We start from the raw sequence: 23,552 nt of genomic DNA, 5'->3' as shown, positions 1-23,552 counted from the left end.
CACCTCACCAAGATGAGAATCCCCTAAGGGTCCCTTTGTTTCAGGATTAGCAATAATGATGCGAACGCCAGGGAGGATCTATTGAAAGACAAAGTGAGTCATATTTTATAAGAAACCAGATGGTGTAAATGTCTGTTTATGTACCTGTACAAATGATACTTGTCCCCAGAAGCCCTTTATCTGACTCCTTAAGAAAAATTGACATACTATTTCAGGAACAGCATTAGCTCGTTGTCACAGATATACCTAATTCTGTGCTGTTACAGATTGCTGCCAGTACAGTTTTTGATAAGAAAATCCCTGTCTTTCCCTTTATCACTCCAAGGATTCAGCTGTGGAAACTGCACCAGAGAATAAGCCAACCCTGACTGACTGAATTTAGGAATGCTGCAAACCTCCTCTGCGTAAAAGCCTTTTTGTTGTAAGACTGACATAACACTGAAACTGCCTTCATAGCAAAAACCCATCAATCAATTTTAGAAATACAGCACAGGTTCTAAAGCATTCAAAACCAAATTTCTACCCCAAAGAGAATTTTTATTAAAAAACCCAATGACTTTGGGAAATCCACTAGGGAGTCTTCTACACTTCCTATGGAAGGTTGCTCATACACTATAAGAACAGAATGTATTATAAAACCCTCATAATAAAGAATGCCATTGCCACAGATAACAGTCATAGGGGAAAAATAATGACTATACAATCAGATGTTTGTCACCTGGCACAGGGAGGAAATGGGGGGTGCCAGTAAGTTAAATATTCCACTTAACAAAGAAGGAGGAAGTCTAAATCAGTCTTCTCTTGATTTTTTCCATCCAGGGGATGAATACGTTTTGTTAGGCGCACCAAGGCATGTGTGGATGTGCACCACCAACAGAAACATGCTGCCCACTGTGGGTGGCTGTGAACACTCTGCTAATCAGCTAGGTGGCACCTGAATCTCCTCTGGGTGGCTGCCCAAGCACTCAGCTTATAGGGAATGCTGGTCTAGATGCAGAAGGAGGCTCAGTGCCGGGAGAGTGGGGGTAGGCGTGCAGGAGATGTTCGCTCTGGGAGGGGGTTTGAATGCAGGAGGGGACTCCGCACATAAGGTTGGTGCACAGGAGGGTTGCTGGGGTGCTAAGTCTGGGCCGTGCTCACCTCATGAGGCTCCCTGCAAATGGCGCCATTCCTTGGTGCTCCTAGGTGATGGCACAGCTAGGCAGCTCTGCGTGCTGACTCTGCCTGTAGGCACTGTGCTCCTGTAGCTCCCGCTGGCTGCAGTTCTCAGCCAATGGAAGCTGTAGAGCCAGTGCTCTAGGAGAGGTGGGCAGGACGTGGGCAGCACATGGAGCGCCCCGGGCTGTTTCTCTGCCTAGGAGCAGCAGGGACATATCACAGCTTCTGCGGAGCCACGTGGAGCCAGGTAGCGAGCCTGCTGGCCCCAGGCTAACCAATCTATAAACCCAAACTTCAGTGAAGATCACATTACGTGACTGGCTCAAATTTAGTCCAGCCTGGTAGCAACAAGTAAATCTATCACACTTATATTGTGCTTTTCATCACTAGATCTCAAACTGTTTTACACGGACAATCAGGATCATCCCCATTTTACGAAGGAGGAAACCGAGCCATGAAGAAATGAAATGAATTGCCCATGATCACCCATCTGGCCAGTGGTAGAATCAGGTACAGAGCCCAGGTTTCTTGAATCCCTGTCCAGCGGCCTAGCCGCCAGCCCACACTGCCCCTCAGAGATCCAAATGATGCTACTCCGCCAGGTATCTGGTGGCCTGTGAATAATGTGGGAATGTCTTGGCGATCGACATGTGTCACCATTAAAACCACCACTGCCAAGACAGTTGCCACAAGTTTTCTCAAAAGCAACTGAGAGGATTGCATAGGCAGAGACTGAACTTCTGTCTCAGGAGCAGGAAGCAATTCCCTCAGACCACAGAAGTGAGAAGTCAGTGCCACTGTGCTGCAATGTCTCAGTGGATAACGATGGGACTTGACGCTGTCCAGCTGTCAGAGCTCTCCTGAGCATGGACTTCACTTTAGAAAAATTACCAAAGAAGAAATTAAAGAAATGCTTAATGCTACAGCAGACATGTTGAGTACTTACCTTTCCAGATTCCATTAGGGGCAAACTATGAGGTGATCCTCTTTCTACTAAACGAACTCTGGAAAAGATATAGAGCAACAGCATGCATCAGACATGACTGAACATGTGCTTTTCTAAAAAGGTATCTGGCATGGCTTCATGGGTGCAATGCTGAATGTAAATTCAGAAAGTATGACATCTGTGCAATGTAAGTAATATTCAGAATAGTACACCCTATAGAGATTAACCAGGGGAATAAGGGAAAGAGGAATTAATAAACAGTTATTATTTCCAGCCTTTTTTTTTTTTAATTTTCAGCACTCTTTTTGTTCATAGAATAGTCAATGGCAATTAATTCTGGTCACAACAAAAAGGAATTAATCTTCAGTTTCCCACAATTTCTTGATAGAGGTTTCAAACCATACAGGGAAGTCACAGCAACTTGGGGCTTAGGTGACCAATCATGCTCCAAGAACTGGTAGCAGCAAAAGGCCTGGACACAGTAAGCAGCTCACAAACTAAACACCAGACTGATACTGGTCTGTAATTGTAACCTTTGTTTAATTATTTTCAAGAGTGTTTGGCAAATATGTCAAACAGCCAACAAATTTTGGAAAGAGAAAGTTTATTTGCTGTCTAGGGCTACTGACCATTTTCCTAGTTGAGACATCTGGGCTCCTACTCTGCTTGGAACTGCTACCTTCCTTCCTAAGTGATTCACATATGCACTAACTAAACTGGTAGGGCACCTGGGATTCTCCCCCTAGAGGAGTTTTGGCCTCAGAGAAAATTACTGGAGTTCAAAACTAATAAAAGAAAGTTTTTCTTCACACAGCGCACAGTCAACCTGTGGAAATCCTTGCCAGAGGACGCTGTGAAGGCCAGGACTCTAACAGAGTTTAAAAAAGAGCTCGATAAATGTTTGGAGGTTAGGTCCATAGATGGCTATTAGCAAGGGGTAAGGTACGGTGCCCAGCCTTTTGTCGAAGGCGGGAGATGGATGGCAGGAGACAAATCTCTTGATCATTGTCTTCAGTTCACCTCCTCTGGGGCACCTGGCATCGGCTACTGTCGGCAGACAGGATACTGGGCTAGATGGACTTCTGGTCTGACCCAGTATGGCCGTTCTTATGTACTCTTGGGAGTGCTGGATTAGTGTTATCTGTCTTTTAAGTGGTCCTAAGGAGACTGATCACCACTACAAAACTCACTGAAGGAATCTTGGGGATGCAGGTACACTGCTGTGGGTAAGTAATGGCCTGAAACTATCCAACCTGTGAATTCCTATCCAGGGTGGAGCAAGGGGCTAGGAGCTGGAAGCAATCAAGGGAGATCTCCCCATTTGTGACTTATCACTTGGTCAACTTGCAGATGGAATACCAATTGCACTTCAGCTTGCTCTGCCATGGTAGGAAGGAGGAATGACTAAAGAGCTCAGTAAATGGTCTCACTTGGAGAACAAAGGGTTGGGAATTTCAGCCCCCAGAGAAAGAGAAAAGTACTCCTCTCACTATTGACTAGCAAGAAAAGCTAGGACTGCAATGGACAGGCAGGAGTGCTGAACTACATTTGGTTTATGATATTATGGGAAGGTGAGAGACACTGGAGCCTTGCAGACAATTCTGAATACTCTCTAGCAATTGCAGTAAGCGAGGTACAGCCTGATTGCCTTGAAATGGGGAAGAAGATACGGTTAACATAAGAACAAGATTCAAGTCTGCCTGTTGAAAATGTGCAACCAACAAATGGGCCTACTACAAATAGCTTGCTCAGCTCTAACCAGGCAAAAAGCAAGTGAGACAGCTGCAGCTTAAGTATGTTTTAAATAATTGTACAGAATACCTGAGTTCCAGTCATTTCTTTCAATTAGTGCCTAATCATGTCTGTAACTCAACACGCACTTGAGTATTCAATGTTGTCATGTTTTAAATTTTGCAACAGATAATATACAATATTTATGGAAATGCAGAAGGCAAATCTGAATTGACACATAGATACGATTAAGTCCTAAGACATGTTACTATAGCCACGGCCCAAGCATAATTTTTTGGGGTCTGGTACAAACTGGTTACACAGGTTTCCTTCCCTCACACATATCACAATTTGCAGCCTGCACCCTCTGGCATGAGGCTCCAGGCCACTGCCCTGCTTGCTAGCCCCTAACACTGGCTCTGGCAGGCCGGGGAGTATGTTAGTATAGTATGTTAGAGTGGGCCTCAGAAAGAAAAAGATTGGGAACCCCAGTAGTACAGAACTTAGTCTGTTCTATAAAACTTGTTGTATGCAAGACCAAGAAAATGAGAAAATAAAAAATGAGATGTTTCCAGACAGATGTCCTTGCTGAATAGTAGGGATTAACTTGACATTAGTTTTGTAAAAGCGAGTTTTGTTTTTTTTTTAAATTCCAAACTGTTCGTAATTAATGTTTTATAAAGGTGATTAACATGGGCCATGAGAACTCCCAAGAACACAAAAATCTGTTTTAGGAACACATTCAAGTCCAATAAAAAAAATCCTCCAGGAAAACAAAGATTTTATACGCCCAAGTGCCAAGCAGTAGTAGTGGAAGTGTTGGTAATGCTGATAGTCAATACTGACCTCCTGTAGTCCAGCAAATTCTCTCATCTGGCACTGGTAAGGTCCCGAGAGTGCCAAACTATAGAGGTTCAACCTGCATTACTGTATCATATTTTGATAATACAGGTTGGAGCCCTCTCGTCTGCCACCCTCAGAAACTGAAAGGTGCTGGGCGAGAGATTGTGTCGGATCACGGGAGGTCAATATTTTCTAGCACATTATTACCAACTCTTCCACTGCTTACTGGGCTTTTAGAAGACATGTAGGGGTTAATTACAGCTAAATAAGAGCACAGACCACTGACAGCCAGGACTCGTGGTTGTAAACAAACTTTATGGGACTGTGGGAAACTTGGTCACACCCATAGCAAGTGGTTGTCTGGCTAACTAAAATCATACCAGATTACAGACACTGTTGTGACAAAAGCAAATACTATTCCAAGAGTATTCTATGTAAGACACAGACAGGAGTTAATTGTTCTGATCTATTTAATACTGTTGAGACATCAAATGGAGAACTGTATTCTTTCTGTATTTCTTACTCTAGGAAAGATGTGAACCAAGTGGATGGAGTCCCATGGAAATCAACAAAACTGATGAAAAGTTCAGAAAACATGACCTTTGAGGACAGGCTGAATGAATGTTTAGCCTAGAAAATTCTGAGGGGATCAGATGACAGTCTTCAAATATGTAAAAGGTTGTTATAAAGAAGAGAGTGATTAACTGCTCATGCCTTCCAATTGCAGGACAAGAAGCAATTGGCTTAATTTACAGCAAAAGGGATTTAGTTTGGATATCAGGAAAGAAACCTATTTAAGGGTAATTAAACAAACACTGGAGCTTGCTCTCAAATAAAGTCATACAATACCTGAAATGTAGCACTTTAAAGACTAACAAAATGATTCATTCGGTGATGAGCTTTTGTGAGACAGACCCACTTCATCAGATTCAGTCCCATGAAAACTCATCACCGAATAAATCATTTTGTTAGTGTTTAAAGTGCTATGTTTCTGCTGCGTTGTTTTGCTGGAGTACAGACTAACATGGCTACCTCTCTGCTACTTTTCGTAAAATACCTGTTTTTGGAATTTTAAAAGAATAGGTTAAATAAACAGCTGCTTAGATCTAGGTATCCCACTTCAGTGCGGGTGTGAGGTGTACGGACCACATGACCTTTTGAGGTCCCTTCCAGCCCCGTATATCTTTGATTACAAAACAGAAAACTTCTAAAATCTTAAAGTACATAAAATACATCAAGCATGACCTAAGGCAGTACTAATGACAGAGGTAAGGAAAGATGTTATGTTTGTTAAATGTATGATTTAACTTGATGATAGTTAAACAATTTTAAAAGATTTGTCTTTCTCTATGCCAACATGTTCCCCACTGCCCTGGATGAGGCTGGAAAAATGCGTGCTGACTTTATTTTAAACTATGTCCCCTCAATAAGTTCCACCCCCAAGTATTGTTATGACTCGGGACAGGCTTGTAACCCTAAAATTCTGTCAGGGATTGGTCAGAGGTGCATTCTTCCAACTTCAGGAACAGGCCATGCTTTTGTAGTGTTTCCAGGATGGAACTAACATTGTAATAATGGTGCCCATGAGTTAGTAACTGTGACCAAGCACACTTTTCTAGCTCTACTTAATCCTGCCTCAGTATGGAGATAGGGTGGGATGGACTAGGGGTGACCTCATCAGGTCTCTTCCAGCACTTCATTTCTATGATCACAAATTAGAAAGATTTACACTCAAAGTACTCTGACTGACAGGAAGACTGAGGACTTTTCACACTTATTTAAGCCTTTATGACTTTCAGACTAAACTACTGTGGTGTTGCCTTTGTGGGACTGTACCTGGAGATCATGAGGAAGCTGGAGTCACATAGCTGCATTCCGGCTGCATTCTAGGGGTGTTTTAGCAGGAAACACTTTCCATTGTTTGAGTGGCTGCCAAAGAATTCCCAGGTAGAATTCAAAGCATTGGTTTTGACCTGCCATGCCCTACATGTTGTAAGACACTGTTAACAAGGAAACACACCCTGCATAACTCTGTTGCAGTAGCTATCTTTGGAACAGATTGAGAAGATATTGGAGCCATTAACTCTGATCTTTGAAAAGTAATGGAAGATTGGAGAGATTCCAGAGGATTCACAAAGGGCAAATATAATATCGTGTAAAAACGGAAATAAGGACAGCCCAGGAAATTACAGACCAAGCAGCTTAACTCCAGTACCAGGAAAAAAAATGTAGCAAATAAGTAATCCATTTGCAAACATCAAGAAGAAAATAAGATGCTAAGTAACAGCAAGGATTTGTCAAGAACAAAACCATGTCAAACCAACCCGATAACTTTCTTCGACAAGATTACAAGCCTTGTGGATAAAGGGAAATCTTTAGATGTGGCATATCTAGATTTTAGTAAGTCATTTGATATAGTCTCACATGACCTCATTAACAAACTAGGGAAATACAACCCAGATGGAGCTTCTGTAACGTGAGTGAATAACTGGTTGGATAATCATATCCAGAGAGTTATCATCAGTGGTTTGCAGTCATGTTGTAAGGGTATAACAAGTGGGATTCCACGAGGATCAGTTTTGTGACCAGTTCTGTTCAACATCTTCACCAACGATTTAGATAATGACATAGAGAACATGCTTATAAAGTCTGCGGGTAATACTAAGCTGGGAGAAGTTGCAAGTGCTTTGGTGGATAGGATGAAAATTCAAAATGCTCTAGATAAACAAGAGAAATGGTCTGAGCTAAGCAGAATGAAATTCAATAAGGACACACGCACAGTACTGCAGGAACAATCAGTTGTGCACATTCAAAATGGGAAATGAAAGATGTGCATACATTGGAGAAGGTACAGAGAAGAACAAAAATAACTAAAGCTCTAGAAAACATGAGCTATGATGGAAGACAAAGAATTGAGATTGTTTAATATGTAAAAGAGAAGACTGAGGGGTATGTAACAGCTGTCAAGTATCTAAAAAGTTGTTACAAATAAGAGGGAGAAAAATTATTTTCCTTAATTTCTGCGGATAGAACAAGATGCAATGGGCTTAAATTGCAGGTTAGTTAAACACTGGAATACATAGCATAGGAGGTTGTGGAATCTTCATCACTGGAGATTTTTAAAAGCAGGTAAGACAAACACTTGTCAGGGATGATCTAGTACAGTGGTTCCCAACCCTTTCACAAGTGCAGACCCCCAATCACCCCCAAACCATTTAGGGACCCCTAGCAAAGCCACAATGTACTCTTCATTAAATGAAAAAGGAAACCTCAACATAGATTTTCAGAGAGCAATTAATAACATAATTGATTGTAACTTTGCAATTTATTTAAAACTTATTTTTATGATTTTTTTTTCAGACCCCAGGTTGGGAACCACTGATCTAGTAGTAAGCGCTTGGTCCTGCCATAAGTGTGGGGGACTGGACTTGAGTTCCCTTCCACTTCTGTGGGTTCCATCTGCCTCCTTACCTCCGCACGCTAGGAAAACACAGTGTAGTCTAGTGCACGGGGCATTGTATGGGTGTCAGGAGACCTGGGTCCTCTTCCCAGGCTTCTCGCTCACCTGCTGTGGTCTGGGGCAAATGGCTTGATCCCTTTGTGCCTCTGTTTCCCATCACATCCCTTGCCCTATCATTTTGGACTGTAAAATCCTTCATCATCATCAACCATAGGCTCAGCGCCCGTTGGTGTCTGATGCCTCCCTCACTATTTCCTTCCATCTTTCCCTGTCCAGTTCTGAGTGGCTTAGTTTCTGTAGACTAGCTCTGCACCAATCATATCATCCACCCGATGTTTGTGGGGTCTGCCTCTCCTATCCAAACCGTCCATTATGCTGAATACCAGGGTCTTGATTTTTTGTTCGTTGTTCATTCTGCACACATGCCCAAATAGCTGTAACTTCCATAGTATAACCTTCTGCAGTAGGTTCTCCTTCGGCTGTATCTTCCTATATAATCCCTCATTGGTGACCTTGTGCATCCATCCTATTCTCAGTATCTTTCTATAACAGCTCCTCTTGAACTCCAATATTCTTCTCTTCAAATCTTTTATCATCACCAGCGTCTCACATCTGTACAACATATTGCTAATACGCATTTTCAGGGTGCTCAGCTTCATTCTTAAGCTGATCACTTTACTTTTCCAGATCTTATCCATCACCTTCCAACTCACTCTTGCTTTCTCTGTTCTACCTCTTCCCTGATCTTGTCCATTTTTCTCTCTAGGAGTGTGATGAAAATACAATTCTCTCTTGCTATATATTTGTAGGTTGTTTAATACAATAAGGGCCCAATTTTGGTTGGGATCTGTAATCACTGCTGTAATCACAATAGAAAAAGAGAATGGATCTCAATCCTCTGTATGTGTAATATATAGTATGCCCATTTTATACCTAGCCTAGGACCAGTAAAGTTTACAAGGAATGCAGGAGGAGCTTAACAGTAACTTTAGGTATATCCAGCTAAGCTTCCATTAACTGTCTCGTAAGATCACAAATTTCAATATGGTGGGGGTGAGGGTCTATAAGAAACGATGACACAGCAACATCCTTATACTTAAATTAGGGCAGCCTTCTTCCCAGTGCATGTCATTGGGAAGTGCTGATGAAACATGTCACCACAGAGTTGAATTAAATTTGATCCTTGATCCGATAACACTTTTTAAAATATAGGTCAGAATTTTCAGGAGCATTCAAGTCCCACTGGAAGCTCATGGGACTTAGCAACTAAGCATAAAGATTTCCAAATGCTGAAGTGACATAGCACCTAAGAAATATATAGCAGCCATTTATTTATTTATTTTAAAAAAGACCCACCTTCATTAAACAGGGATATTTTCACAATTCCAGGAAGATAAGTGACATTCACCAGAGTGCAGAATAAGGGCTACATTTGTATCAGATTTTTTTTTTAATTTTCTCTTCTATAACAAATTCGTGTTAGACAACAACAGTTTAATGGTCACTTCAAATCAAGGCCTCGCTCAAACTTTAAAAAGGTATACTTTACTTTTACACAGGCAGAGAACTATAAAATTTCTGCCAAAAGAGAACAAATAGGTAAGTCAAACATATAACACTATATTTACCGTTATTGATCAAATGAATAGTTTATATCAGAGTTCTCAAATTTTGTCAAAGTGAACCTTCGGGGAGAAAAATAATACTAAAATTAACTGCACATCCCCATAGTCATCCTATGACAATCCCAGGCTGTAGAAGAGACTCCTTTCTTAGTCTGCATCTAGACTTACCTTGAAGGTTGACGGCTGTTATGCAATTTTTGGTACGTCACTTGCACACAAAAAATCAACGTAGCTGTTGATTTCTGTGCCTGTCTTCATGGCAGAAGGTTGATAGGAATGTTCCTCCCGTCAACCTTCCTTCCTACAATGCGGCTCAGGAGGAGCTCTGGGGTCGATGTTGACCCTGGAATGTGCCATTTTGTGCATGTGTGAAACAGCACCCCAGAAGATTGACCTGCAGCGGTCGATCTTCTCCGGTAAGTGTAGATGTAGCCTCAGTAATAACTAACCCTAACCCTATAGGACAGCAAACCACACACAGTAGGTGTGTAGGTTACATCACAACACAACAACTGTTGAAATTACTTATATACTGTATAAATGTGATTTAAATCAATGAGTAAGAATAAATCTTGTAATTTAAATTGCACAACTCTGACACATGCTGAGCAGACATATCAAAAAATTGTTCCCTCTCTCTCTCTTGCCAATATCTAAGATTACCACAGATGCTAATTTTAAAATGACCAGCTGATGTCCGTCTCAAGATGGCTTTAAATGTTACAACTAAAACAAAACAGTCTTTCACTGGCTCACCCCAAAAGCAGCAGCCAGAGTCAGAGCCTGGCCTGGCCCAGCTGGGCTTTTAGGTGAGGAGGGGGATCCTATGATCTCACTGCAGATTCACCCACAACTGCCCATTGGAGGATGCAGACAGCCATTTTTAAAAAACAATCTGCAACAATCTGAAATTTCTTCTGGACTCCTTTTTCCCTTTAAGTTTATCAGCAATGAAGAAAGCACCTGTGATGTATTTTGTATTCAAGCACAAAAGTAGAGAGTTTGCAAGAAGAGTTATTAAGTGTTATTCTGAGCCAGCCTGAGGGTCTGGAGTGCCAGGACTGGTACATCAGCTCAAAAGCCTGAACACACTACTTTGTAGTTACACTTAAAAGTACTTTCAGTTCCTTGATTCTAAGAGATGGGAAAAAAACCACCAGGTCATCTAAGTCCAACTCACTCACTGCCATCCTCCTGGCCCACTGCATCCTGCTTCTTTGTGGTGGTGGAAATGGACAACCTTCACACTGGGGCACTCCACTTCCTGCTGCTGCAGAGAAGCTGGGTATAGTGGGGTGGGAGTGCAGAATGGCATAGTGGAAAAGGCTGCTGAGCTCCCACCACCACACGGGGAATGAGGGTGAGGGCAGAGATGGAGGCCCCTCAAAATCCCCCATAGGATGGTTAGGGTGGCTGCCATGGGACTCCCATGAGCACAGAGCCTAGGGCAGCCACTACACTTTGGTCAGGATGGCTCTGCTTACAGATCGTCGTAAGATTGAATGCATTGGATGTACTGCCAAAGTTAAACAGATGTGAGTACAGTGTCTAGCTGTAGTAGTAGTCTCTCTCCAAAAAGGCTGCCATCTTGCCTTATTACTTTTTACTTAGTGTGAAAGGGGTAGGATTAAGACCAAAGAAGCAGGCCAGACAGAAAGTTCAATAAAGTCTAATATAAATTACTACAAAAGGACATGTTAAAAAGAGTGCAGTTCTGAGATCTCATTTAGCAAAGAGTCCAGATTTTCAGAACAACAGCAAATAAGAAGCTTCAGGAGATGAAGAGTACAAATTCTTTAACTGCCTAGCACCACTGCCAGGAGCCTGGGTAGCAAACAAGAGGAACAGGAATCACTTATTTACGATTGTGAATTTGATCTAGTGGGCATTAGTGAAACTTAATGGGATCATTATATGATCATGGCCTTGATGGGATCATATAATTAGAATGTAAAAAAATCCATGGTTACAACTTACATAGGAAGCATACAGTGGGCAAAGGGAGGGAGACCAGCATTCTATGCGTGTGTGCCCACAGAAAAGTTATTTCAGAATAACGGTTGCTATTCTGAAATAATTTGATCACTTTTTTTGAATTCTGCAAACCTCATTCTAACTGGAATCCTGTAGATACTCAGATATTTCAGAATAGGGGCTGTACAGACAGGCAGGGTCTAACCTACAGCGATCCTCCAGAGGATCATTTTCCAGAAGATTGCATCTACACTTAAAACTTGGCCTGAAAGAGCTACCTGTCCCTTCAGAAGGGGGAGTCCACACAGCTGTGCACCCACTTTTGAAAGAACAGACCAGAAAATGCCCTGGACAGGGTTGCATGCCTGAAAAAGACTTCTGGGCACATCGGCCATGTGGGGCTTTAAAGGACCCCTCCAAAACACCCAACCCCTACACATGCTGCTGAGGCCAGCTGAGCTGTTTACAATGAAGCTGAGCCTGTGAACAGTTCTGACCCTCGCTTGTGAGAAACATGGACCCACAGCAGCTGCAGACCCCCACGATTGCCCAGCAACGCCTGCTGCCTACCATCCTGGCAGTCCTCCTCTACCTCTTGCGGGGCTAAGGGCCCTGCCCTTTGGGCCCCAACCATCCACTGGCCCTGCCGAGGCCTCCCAGGCCCATCTGGCAGGTCTGGACCCACCCCATCGGCACCGACTGCTGGGATTGGGTGGTGCTGAGTGGGATGACACGTGCTGGATGCAGAACTTCAGGATGAGGAGGGAAACCTTCATGGAGCTCTGCACCTGGTTCACCCCCATCTTCCGATGCCAGGACACCCACATGTGGCCCACCCTCTCCATGGAGAAGCATGTGGCCATTGCCTTGTGGAAATTCGCCACCCCGGACAGCTACCACTCCATTAGGCAGCAGTTCAGGGTGGCCAAAGTGACCGCTGGAGTCGTCCTCCATGCTTCATGCCCCAGCCTGGCACAGGAAGGAGAGAAGGGGCTGCCAGGCAAAGGGGACCCCTGGAGACTGAGGGCACGAGGGGGTGGAGTGGGGGGGGAGGCACCTTGATATAGAGGCTGCCTTATGGGGGTGTGTGCCCAGAGGACTTCGGACGGGGGGAAGAGGGTAGGGTGAAGGAGGCCTCGACTGTCTGCATGCTCACAGACCCATGTCCTGGGACCAAAAGTAAGAGCAGGTGTACACGAACCTGGAATTGCATGGCCACCAAGCCTTTCCAGGGGGATCACACTGTGTGCACCCATAAGGGCCCCCGGCTGTTATCAGCTCTGGCACACGTCAAGGAGCATGTGCATGTGGCCATGATGCCATCCACAAGTTGCACTCCCTGTGCCTTCCCAACACTGGAGCTGTCTGCTTGGTGCAGGAAAAGCAAGGCATTGCACATGGCTGAGCCCATGCCCCAAGAACTCAAGGAGGGTAATATAATTAATGCCAAACAGCAAGGCTCTATGCAAGCTAGATGCTGTCAAACTAACTTGATAAAGTCTTTTAATGCAATTACAGGTTTGGTTGATACAGGTAATAGTGCTGAAATAATAAACTATGGCTTTTGTAAAGTATTTGACACAACATTTGATTAAAAAAACGAGACATATAAAACTAATATGAGAGACAAAGTGGAGGCGGTAATGTCTTTTACTGGACGAACTTTGATATTACTTTCCTCACCTTGTGTCTCTCTTGTTAATTTTATATCAATACACAACACTGCAAACACAAAATAAATATGGAAATGGATTAAAACCTGCTCTCAAATGGAAATGGGGACTCTTCACTGAGTGTGGTGTGTTGGCGGTGCTGTGCTAACAAGGGTTAGTTTGTTATTCTACATTAGTTAACATTTATCAATGAGCGAGAAGAAAAGGAAACCATCTCTGATAAAATTTGCAGATGAATTGAAAATCTGGGAAGCAGAGGGTGCAAGAAAATAATACGCATTTTAATATGGCTAAAGATAAACAAAAATCTAGGAATACAGAACATAGGCTATTATTTACAATGCATTATTATTTATTGAAAAGCTTCGTGGATCATGATGGACAGTCAGCAGAACCTGTGCTCCCGGTGCTATTCTGTGGCCCAAAGGGCTAATGTGATCCTACAATATCTAAACCAGGAGAAGAGAGGTTATTCTACCTGTGTATTTAGCACAGGGGTAACTGCTGCTTGAACGCTGTGTCCAGTTCTAGGACCCACACTTTAGGAAAGACATTGGTAAATTGGAGAGGGTTTAGAAAAGATTAGAGAATGATTAAAGGATTAGAAAACCTGCCGTATGGTGGCAGACATAGAGCTCAACACACTGCGCTTAATGAAGAGAAGGTTACACATAAACTTGATTATAAGCTAGAAGCACCTGCATGGGAAGAAATAGTTAATAATGAGCTCTTCAATCTAGCAGAAAAAGGAAGAACATGATCCCAGGGCTGGGAATTAAAACTTGTCAAATCCCAGCTGGAAATAAGGCATTTGTTAAAACAGCGAGTGCAATTAATGACTGGAACAATTTACCAATTGTGGTGGTGTGGATTCAGAATCATGGAATCAATCTGGGGTTTTGAGAGGCAGCAGTGACACGAAGCAGAAATGACACAAGACAGCCCATGAAAACATAAAAGATAGCCACAGAAATAGAGAATTTTTTCCAATTGCTTGCTAAGGCACTAAGACCCAGGAATGAGATCCTGTAAGGTAACTGGCAGAATGCCTAAAACCTGACTCTTTCTGTAAGGAATCCTAAAATTCAAATTATAAGCCTTCTATCATAGGTAAGTATGAGGGACTTAGAGGCCGTGTCTACACGTGCCCCAAACTTTGAAATGGCCACGCAAATGGACATTTCGAAGTTTACTAATGAAGCGCTGAAATGCATATTCAGCGCTTCATTAGCATGCAGGCGGCAGTGGCGCTTCGAAATTGACGCGGCTTGCCGCCGCGCATCTTGTCCAGACGGGGCTCCTTTTCGAAAGGACCCTGCCTACTTCGAAGTCCCCTTATTCCCATCTGCTCATGGGAATAAGGGGACTTCGAAGTAGGCGGGGTCTTTTTGAAAAGAAGCCCTGTTAGGACGAGCCGCGCGGCAGCGAGCTGCGTCAATTTCGAAGCGCCACTGCCGCCCGCACGCTAATGAAGTGCTGAATATGCATTTCAGCGCTTCATTAGTAAACTTTGAAATGGCCATTTGCGTGGCCATTTTGAAGTTTGGGGCACGTGTAGACGTAGCCATAGTCTTATTTTAGAGACTTCAACCAATCTTATTATCAATTCAGAATCAAGTTTCCTGTGATTTCAAGAAGGGCTTCTGTGCAGAATGATGTCACAGTGTTCAGAGACCAAGTCACAATAATAAATATATAATGCCAGAATGTAATAATAAGCTAAAGCAACTGACAATCTCAAAGAAACACACCCAAAGTGTTAATCCGACATTACAGATGTCCCATAGTCACATCAAAAGGATATTTGAAAAGGTCCTAATTTGATTAATATTTGTAAATTTATTTCAAGTACTTTCGTCTGTCAGTGGTATTGTTACAATTGTTAATTGGCATATTTCTAATTTTTATATGCTTTCTATGCCAGCAAACTTTCCGAGTTGGAGTGCTGAAATTTGACCTTTTGACCTCTATGTATGGCCCGACTGCTGTTGATACTTTTAAAAATCATTAATAGTCCTACTTACAGCAGCTTCATTAATTAATAAATTAAGATGCAGAACTTTTCTGTTTTGGTGGTGGTTGGTAGCATTAGCTGATCTTTTGTTAATCCACAGGCAGCACGGCTTTGAGCAAGTTTCTGGCTGCATGGGGGAAAGGGGAGCAGGTTTGAGCTCCCGCCTTACGTGCCAATGAAAACTGGGTCACGTGCCACTCTTGGCACCCATGCTGCTGGTGGCTGACCTCTGCTCAATGCTCTTCCATTATGTAATGCGGCTATGCTAAGTAGAGTGCCTCTGCTTCAGAGCACTGCCCTGGTCAAAGCTCACACAATAACCCTGTAATAAAAGATTACATTTTCTAGGTAGATGGATTAGAGTGTTCTAGAAGTTAGCAAGAAAGCCTTGGAGAAATCATGGAGAAGCAAGCTAAAGATTTGATAGTAATGACTAAAAGCTATTTTTGGTGGGTGAAGGCTGAAGTCCAAAGAGTCCAAAGTTTAAACTAATTGCTTTTGACAGACTGTTTGAACTGGAAGTATTGCAAATGGATAGTATATGTCACAGATTTACAGAACTAAATCTAACACTTTTGAAGTATTTTAGAAACATAGCAACTGCCTATTTCTTCTGATGTGAGAAGAAAATGGCATTGAAAAGCTTTACTCTCATAAATTGTCTCCCCAGTAGATCTGAAAATTTAAAACTACTTTTAACTCTACAGATGCATGCAAAAAACTAAAACAAGAAACTGAAAGAGTTACCAACCCTCCACGTTTGTCATAAGGTCTCCAAGAACTGACAACCAATCTTTAATTAAAGATTACGTTGTGACTAATTAAGAAGAAAAATCTTTGCTGCCTGGTTGTACTATTAATGGTAAGTACAGTGAGAACTGATTACCTGGCTGATGCATTAATGATGTTAAAGTTATGCTGCCATCATCACTTTGACATAATGCCTCCAAAATGCAGTTTTCACAGTGATTTTTCTATCCATGATTAGTCTGTCAGGGTGCATCTACACTTGCATTCCTCTTTCGAAAGAGGTATGCAAATGAGGGAAATTGAAAATGCAAATGAGGTGCATATTTACATACTTGGTACCTCATTTGCATATTCTTGTTTCAAAATAGCTTCTTTCAAAAGAAGAAAACCAGTGCAGACGCTGTTCTTTCGAAAATAAACCCCATCTTCGAAAGAATCCTTCTTCCCTTTAATTTATTTATTTTTCTTCTTTCAAAATAAGAACATGCAAATAAGGTGGCAAATATGCACCTAATTTGTATTTTCAAGTCCCCTCATTTGCATACCTCTTTGAAAGAGGAATGCAAGTGTAGACGCACCCTTAGTGAAGATGAAGATTGCTGTGTACTTCATCCTGTAGATAACTGAGGTCTGCTTTATGAGGCTAGACATTTTCAGCTGTTATACACAGCCTTAGCAGAGATGCCTGGTTCTGAGTCTACGTCTTTACCACTGATTCTGATGCAATGTGTGACTCAAGTTTGACTAGCCTGTTTTCTTTCTAACCATCACTTGCTACTTCCAGATTATCAAATTCAGAGATGTTTGTGTTTGATTGCCTCTGAAGCATGTCATGCTATCTACAACATGACTTACTACAGGAACTGGGGGTGTGATGGACAGGGTCATCTAGGACTTTTTTTTTATTTTAAGTGGTTTCCTAAGAGGAACAGAGCAGGAAGATGTATAGGAAGAATTTATCCAACTGGGAGAAAGCGTATCTTTCTTGAGCAGTAGATATGTGCGTCTTTGGTCTTGCTTAGTGTGAACAGATGTTTCTTTGGAATTCTCTTAAACTGTGTCACTGAGAGAAATATTCTCCTGTGCTGAGGAACCAGTCTGATGGTTCTTCCTTGTATGTTATTTTTAGTCATTTTATTGATGCTCGTTTCATCTCACCCATGGCACTATCTGCTTCCATTGTTTCTTTTTGGAATGAGCTTATTGCTCTGTCTTGTCCCTCATGGTATATTATTGCTGTCTTGTCCTGCTAGATTAGAGAACAGGTGTTCTGCATTTTCTTTTTGAAATGGGAAGCTGCTAATTTTGCTGCCCTTTAAAAAATAAGAGAAGATTTTACCCCTGTAACCACTGTCTTCCTTGAACCGTGGATGGGGAGTCCATTCAAAGACATCTGTGCTGATTGCTTTAAAGTCTGGAGCAGCCAATGAGGTGCTCGTTGGTGAAGACACTTTGTTGTTAACATTTCACCATCACAACAGGAGCCACTTACTGCTCTTGATGTTAGGGTCACAAGCGAAACCTACTACTGAAAAAATTCCAGTTCCTGGGGTGATTTCCTGGTCTTTGGACTGATTCCGAAGGGTTCCTACCAGTTTTCCGTACGAACAGTCCAGAATCTCAGTTGCTCTCTTGAGTAAGAGATTCATGCCCAGTAACATCTGCTTGAATCTGAAAGGGGTAATATCTGATCAGGTTGTCGAAAAAATGCTGCAGATGGAAAACATGCCTGGTTTTGTGGCACTACTCAGAGGAACTGGGAAACAAGGAGATACCACAGTGAGGGCGGAGGACAATTTCACCTGGAATTTGCATTTCTTCCACCCAAAACTGAACTCTAATGTAGATGTCTAGAAACAAGAAGTAGGAAAAATGCTATGTAAAAATGGATTTATATGTATAAAGTTTCTATTTATTGAAGGTGGTTAATGGAGTTAACTTGATTATCTAGCATGCACTTAATATTGGCCATTTTCACAGTTTTCATATAGGACAAAATTTTCCTTCTAGTTGTAAAATGAAATATTTTGCACAACTGTAGTCAGTCCGTGGGCCAAAGAGACTAATGCAGCTTCAAGTAGATGTACTACAAAAAGCAAATAAGGGGATTTCAAATCCTATAAAGGACTGGTGTAACATGTGGTAGATGAGATGAGGTACACCCAGGATACGCCCTCAAATTCTATGAAAAAGTTAAGTGTGTCAAATCATGCTCACTGTGGTCACCATACAAAAATAGTTTTCAGTCAGCTTAATTGCATCATTATTTTAATGGGTAATTTAGTTCTCATTCTATTCTAGTCTGTATTCCCAAATTCTAGAATACCAACTTTTCTGCTTAACTGTTCAGCAGATTATAAAGTAAACCAACAGAATGATTGTGTGTCAGTAACATCACTGTTCTCCCTGGAAAAGGAGTATGGCTGAAATCCAGAAGTTCAGACAACGGGCAATGTTTATAGCTAGTCTTCCAATTCTGAGCAATAACTACCCATAGAGCACACAGCACAGAGACTTTGCTCTAAATTATTACTCAAAGGCGGTGCTTCTGTTAGTCATACTCTGTACCCAAACATCATTAGTGCTCAGGTTCGAAAAAGAAATTGATGTGTTCAAGGATTTGTCAAATATTCATTTCTATTTAAGAATGAACATGTATATGGGTAGATGAAAACTGTTACTGCACAGATAAAAACATGCCTATTGGTCTTGAAGATGACATATTTAGCTACATTTTAAGAATAATTAGTAAGTGTACTGTCTAATTAAAAACATACACGAATACTACCTCCTTAAATATTTTGGAAAACTTACTTTTAATAAAGAAGAAGTTATAGTGTTTTATCCTGTTTACAGTATAATGCTCTACTGTTTTTTTCTTGGAGTACCTGAACTAAAAGTGCCAAAGGTGTTCTTGGACTGTTGCTCTGCACTCCTGTGGCTATGCTTGTATTCTTCTCAGGCAAGACACTTAACATCCCCAGCCCTCATCTCCCACCCCTTCAGTCCCATGTATTTGATTTGTCAGTTTTTATTGCAATTTTTTTGGACCTCTGTACTTATAGATGTCAGTCTGTATTGGAAATATGCTTGATCTGATGAAGTGGGTCTGTCCCACAAAAGCTCATCACTAAATAAATCATTTTGTTAGTCTTTGAAGTGCTGTATTTCTGCTCTTTTGTTAGAACACGGACTAACACTCTGTTACTTTTAGATACATGCAAACGCAGGTCATATTCAGTTCCACTCAACTGGTTATAAAACAGTAACCATGAAGGCATTACCTTCTCCAATTTGTGACCTGTATTTCAAATTCATTTGTCCTGTACTTCTGAACTGAGGCTTTAATCCAGTAAATTAAGAGTTCTGTTAGTAAATCTAGGCCAACTTTCCCTTAGTGTTCTCTACAGACTAGGACACTGAAGAGCAATTAATACACAGCAAACCCTGATTCTGATAACAGAATCTATTTTTCCATGACAGGCTAAATGTGTAAGTATTTACTGTAGCTACAGTGTATTGATCAATTGCATGTAGCTTGTAAAAAGAGAGAATACATTTTTCTACCGAGGATTATTTTACAGTTTTCCTTTTCTCCCAGAAGAAAAAGTAATTCTTCCTTCCTGGGCTTACTTCTCTCTCTTCCCAACCTATGCCCCTAAACCATAGCCCCAATCTTCCTTTAAGTGTAGGCTAAAATTATCTTCTCCTGCATATAACAACATTGTAAACAGTGATGAGAAAAGCTAGGACGTAAGGAAATGTTACCTTTCTTCCTAAATACAGGACTGCATCACCTCCCAGTGATTTAGATTCGGAAAAAGAAATTAACTTCTTGTAGTTTTACTTTCATGCATGTGACGCACATGTTGCACAGAACTCACTGCTTCACAAAACAACAGCAAGATTTTGATAGTTGTATGCTCTGTGGATGAATTCTGAAGACAGCAACTGCACTTGGATCTGATTAGGCCTCGTATTGTTGTTTGTAGTGCTGCATACCAGAAGGGCAGCACCGAATTAGGAGGACTGTTAGGGCAGCCAGGCACTGTTGTGTACCTTGCACTGCCGAAGAACTATTTCATGTTCCAACAACCAGGCTATCTGTGCTACTGCATAATCACTTTGTGACTCATCAGGTTACCCAGGACTGCAAGCTTAGAGGATTCTCAGAGAGTATATGTGATGGTATTCTCAGCCAGCCCTCAGGAGAGAGCTCACTACTATCACAATGAAAGAAAACACAACTTGAGATTTTTTCCAAGAACAAAAGCAGACCTGCTGAATGAAGCTGGTCCAAAATTTTATTAAACTTTTGATGAGAAATTAGATTTTAAACAAAAAGAAAAATCCACAAAAAAATCTGCTTTCCTCAAAAAAAAGAAAAAAGACCTTAATTTGGAAAAGTGAATAAAAAAAGTTCCACAATAAAAATGATTTTCCTACCACCATTGCCAGCAAAGTTCTTATGTTTCCTCAGAGCGAGATACAATTGCTGAATCTCAACTGTAAATGAAAATCTTTTGAATGGAGGTAAAAAAATCTATTCAGCAGACACAAACTGTGTTAGAGGACTTAGTTAAAAGTAGCTGTAGATGGAAGCCACTACAAATTACGTAAGTAGTTCTTTAATCTGATTTGAAATTGCCAATTAGAATTAATGAAAATAATGCAGTGCAGTGAAAAAAAATTAGGGAGACATAGCAGTCTTCTACCTCCAGGAAAGAGGTCCATACCAGTGCAATAGGTTATGTATATATTTAGTGTTTCATATACATTAACTAATTCTTAGAACACCATGTGAACTAGATAACTATGATCTTTATTTGACAGATCAGCACATGAAGACAAAACGGTTAAGTGACTTGCTTAAGGCTAGATAGCAAGTCAGTGGCAGAGCAGGGGACAGACACCAGTGTACAGACGTCTTGAACCAGACAGAATAGCAAGAATTAGCGTGGTAAAGGAGGGAACCACTGCTAGCAACCAAAAGAAACTGGAAGTTAAGGAAAAAGATATAGGACTGGTAATCGTGCAGGTTTTGTCCTGCTTTAACAGTACTGGCTTAGAAACAAATATAATTAAAATGATACAATCCTATATATGGATGTGGTAATATTAGTATAATGGTATACGTAACACTGCTGAGCTAAGTAAAAGCATTAAAGTTCATAAAATAAATTGGATCCAACTAGCTGGCAACTCCCAGCTTGGTTACAACGGCTTGGTGTAAAGTGAACCAACCCCAATGGTAGTGAACAAGAAAAAAAAAAAAACCATCAATATCCTTATTAGAAGAGGCTGGAGAGCAAATGTGACTTTCCGCTAAATGAAGGAAATACAGAAGCATACAGTATTAAGTGTGTCAACATGCTATTCACAATACCTCGGAATCCTGCAATTATAACAGTGTTAATTCAGCCATTTCTATTTTAGGTGGCTGGTGGAAATCAGTAAGAATCTCAGGGATAACAACACTTTCACAGCTTGACAACTGTGTAGGAGTACTGCTCCTGCAATGCGCTTGCAAATCCGTCCTATCTGAATATTGTGAAATCAACAAAAATGGAGTTCATACCGGTCATGTCTCAGTGCCCTCATATCAACATATACAGTGGTTGGATCTGGTCCAGATGTTCCCTGTGAAATATAACATATTCTAGTTAGAATTTAGTTTATATGAATTTATATTTATAAGAAATACAGCATATTCTAACTGGAATAACTCTAAAAGTTATTGCATAGTTTAGGAATGGAAAAGTTTGTCTTTTGGTTATGCTAATCAAATAACATTTAAGTACCAGTAAAACTAAATTTGAGTATAACAACTTACATCATACAATAATTACACTATTATAACAATCATAATGTAATAACCTCCAAAAATACCTACCCTATGGTAACTGCTACCTTGTGACTTGTGAGAACTTCAAATGACTGTACTAATTAAATGTCAATATAGTCTTCGTACTTCCCAAAGGTTGACTATTCAGCACATTGATGCATACAAAATTGTATTAAATGTTTTATCACATAAAGGAATGCTGAAATTGCCAAGGAGTCATGGTTTAATGGTAAAAGCACATGGTCAGGAATGTGAAAACATGATTTGCTAAGAATCTTCCACACATGCAACAGAGCATATATTAAAAGTTAAAGATATTAAGGCAGCACACATGATATGAACTGATATGGACTGAAGATCTATGAGCAATTATTCTGTTCCTTATCAGCTTTCCACTTTAAATTTTAACTACCTATTTGGTGCAATCATATTCAGTTACTTACTTAACATCAGACTGTTTTCACAGTGGTTTTCTACCGTGCAGTGATTTTTCCCTTATCCAAGTGCTTAAACTCATCACTATATATAGACTGAATTTCCTATTGCTAGTGATCTTTTCTTGGATATTCTACACCCAGGCCAGGCAGAAAGTGAGAACTGTGCAACTGTGTTTTAGAACAATGGAATTTTGGAAAGCCTGTTCTAAGCAGCTTAATGTATTGAACATTACATAATAGTTACAGGAACCCCTGTATCAATTACTCAGGTTTCCAAGGAATATTGTAGACCATCAAACCCCAATGTCTTCTAGCCACTTTAAATATATATATAATATAATATAATTCTGGGAAATGAACATATTTAGAGCTAAGAGAAGTAAAACCAATTTGCTATTCTATGTTTCTCCTGCAGTGCTTACTGGTAGTTCCACAATGTGTTCAGCACTGAAAACTGTGAAGATATTCTACAGGTAAATAATTTCCATACTGAAAGGAGAAAAGACAATACTAACACTTAATATTTACAGTACAGACACTGAGCAGTAACCCACCACCAAGACAGTCCAAGAGAAACAGAGCTGCACATGCACCTTAGCCTCTTTAGCTTGTAATAATACAAAATACAAGATACGACATCCTATCCAGGCAGTAAGGATGTGGTTTTCAGTCTACCAATAAACTCAGCAGTGTAACAGACTAGTGCTGAGTGGAGAACTTCTAGTACGTAGGGAAAAAAACCCTAAAAAACTGTTACCCTCAATTTTTTTAATAGAACATAACCAATTTGCAAAATGTTGGGAACAAGTTATTCAGAAAATTGAAGACAACCATCATAGCAACTGTCATTTTCAGTGTGAAGGAAATAATTACTACTGCCAGCTAGCCTTTCATGAAGCCTACATCCAGAAAGAACTGTACTGGACTTGTTCAAAATCACATATAAAGAATCTCATTGTCCTCAAATCTCCGGACTCAATTTCTAGTCTGTCCCACTGTTGGAAGCTGATAGGTGGGTATTTAGGGAACATGAAAATCCCCTACCTGCTCGGCCAGCTTCCCCAGCCTGTGAGGCTATAGCAGCAGGAATAGCAGG

General features: G+C 41.0%; 1 protein-coding gene across 6 annotated transcripts in view; it reads right to left on the bottom strand.

Moving 5' to 3' along the window:
• DIP2C (disco interacting protein 2 homolog C) overlaps window positions 1-23,552 on the bottom strand; it is a 489,268-nt gene that overhangs the window by 13,353 nt on the left and 452,363 nt on the right. For 4 of the 6 annotated variants that reach the window (XM_074985037.1, XM_074985041.1, XM_074985038.1 and 1 more), the window contains 4 exons: window positions 23,501-23,530; window positions 21,753-21,814; window positions 2,105-2,162; window positions 4-78 (listed from right to left, as the gene is read on the bottom strand). In XM_074985037.1, coding sequence (XP_074841138.1) covers window positions 4-78; window positions 2,105-2,162; window positions 21,753-21,814; window positions 23,501-23,530 — 225 coding nt within the window. The remainder of the gene's footprint in view (window positions 1-3; window positions 79-2,104; window positions 2,163-21,752; window positions 21,815-23,500; window positions 23,531-23,552) is intronic. The other 2 variants (XM_074985039.1, XM_074985043.1) reach the window with 1 other exon arrangement.

Source organism: Carettochelys insculpta, chromosome 2, assembly GCF_033958435.1.
Source record: "Carettochelys insculpta isolate YL-2023 chromosome 2, ASM3395843v1, whole genome shotgun sequence".
Taxonomy (NCBI): domain Eukaryota; kingdom Metazoa; phylum Chordata; order Testudines; family Carettochelyidae; genus Carettochelys; species Carettochelys insculpta.
The sequence above is the reverse complement of the archived record's forward strand: the minus strand, read 5'-3'. Positions and strand labels throughout refer to the sequence as shown.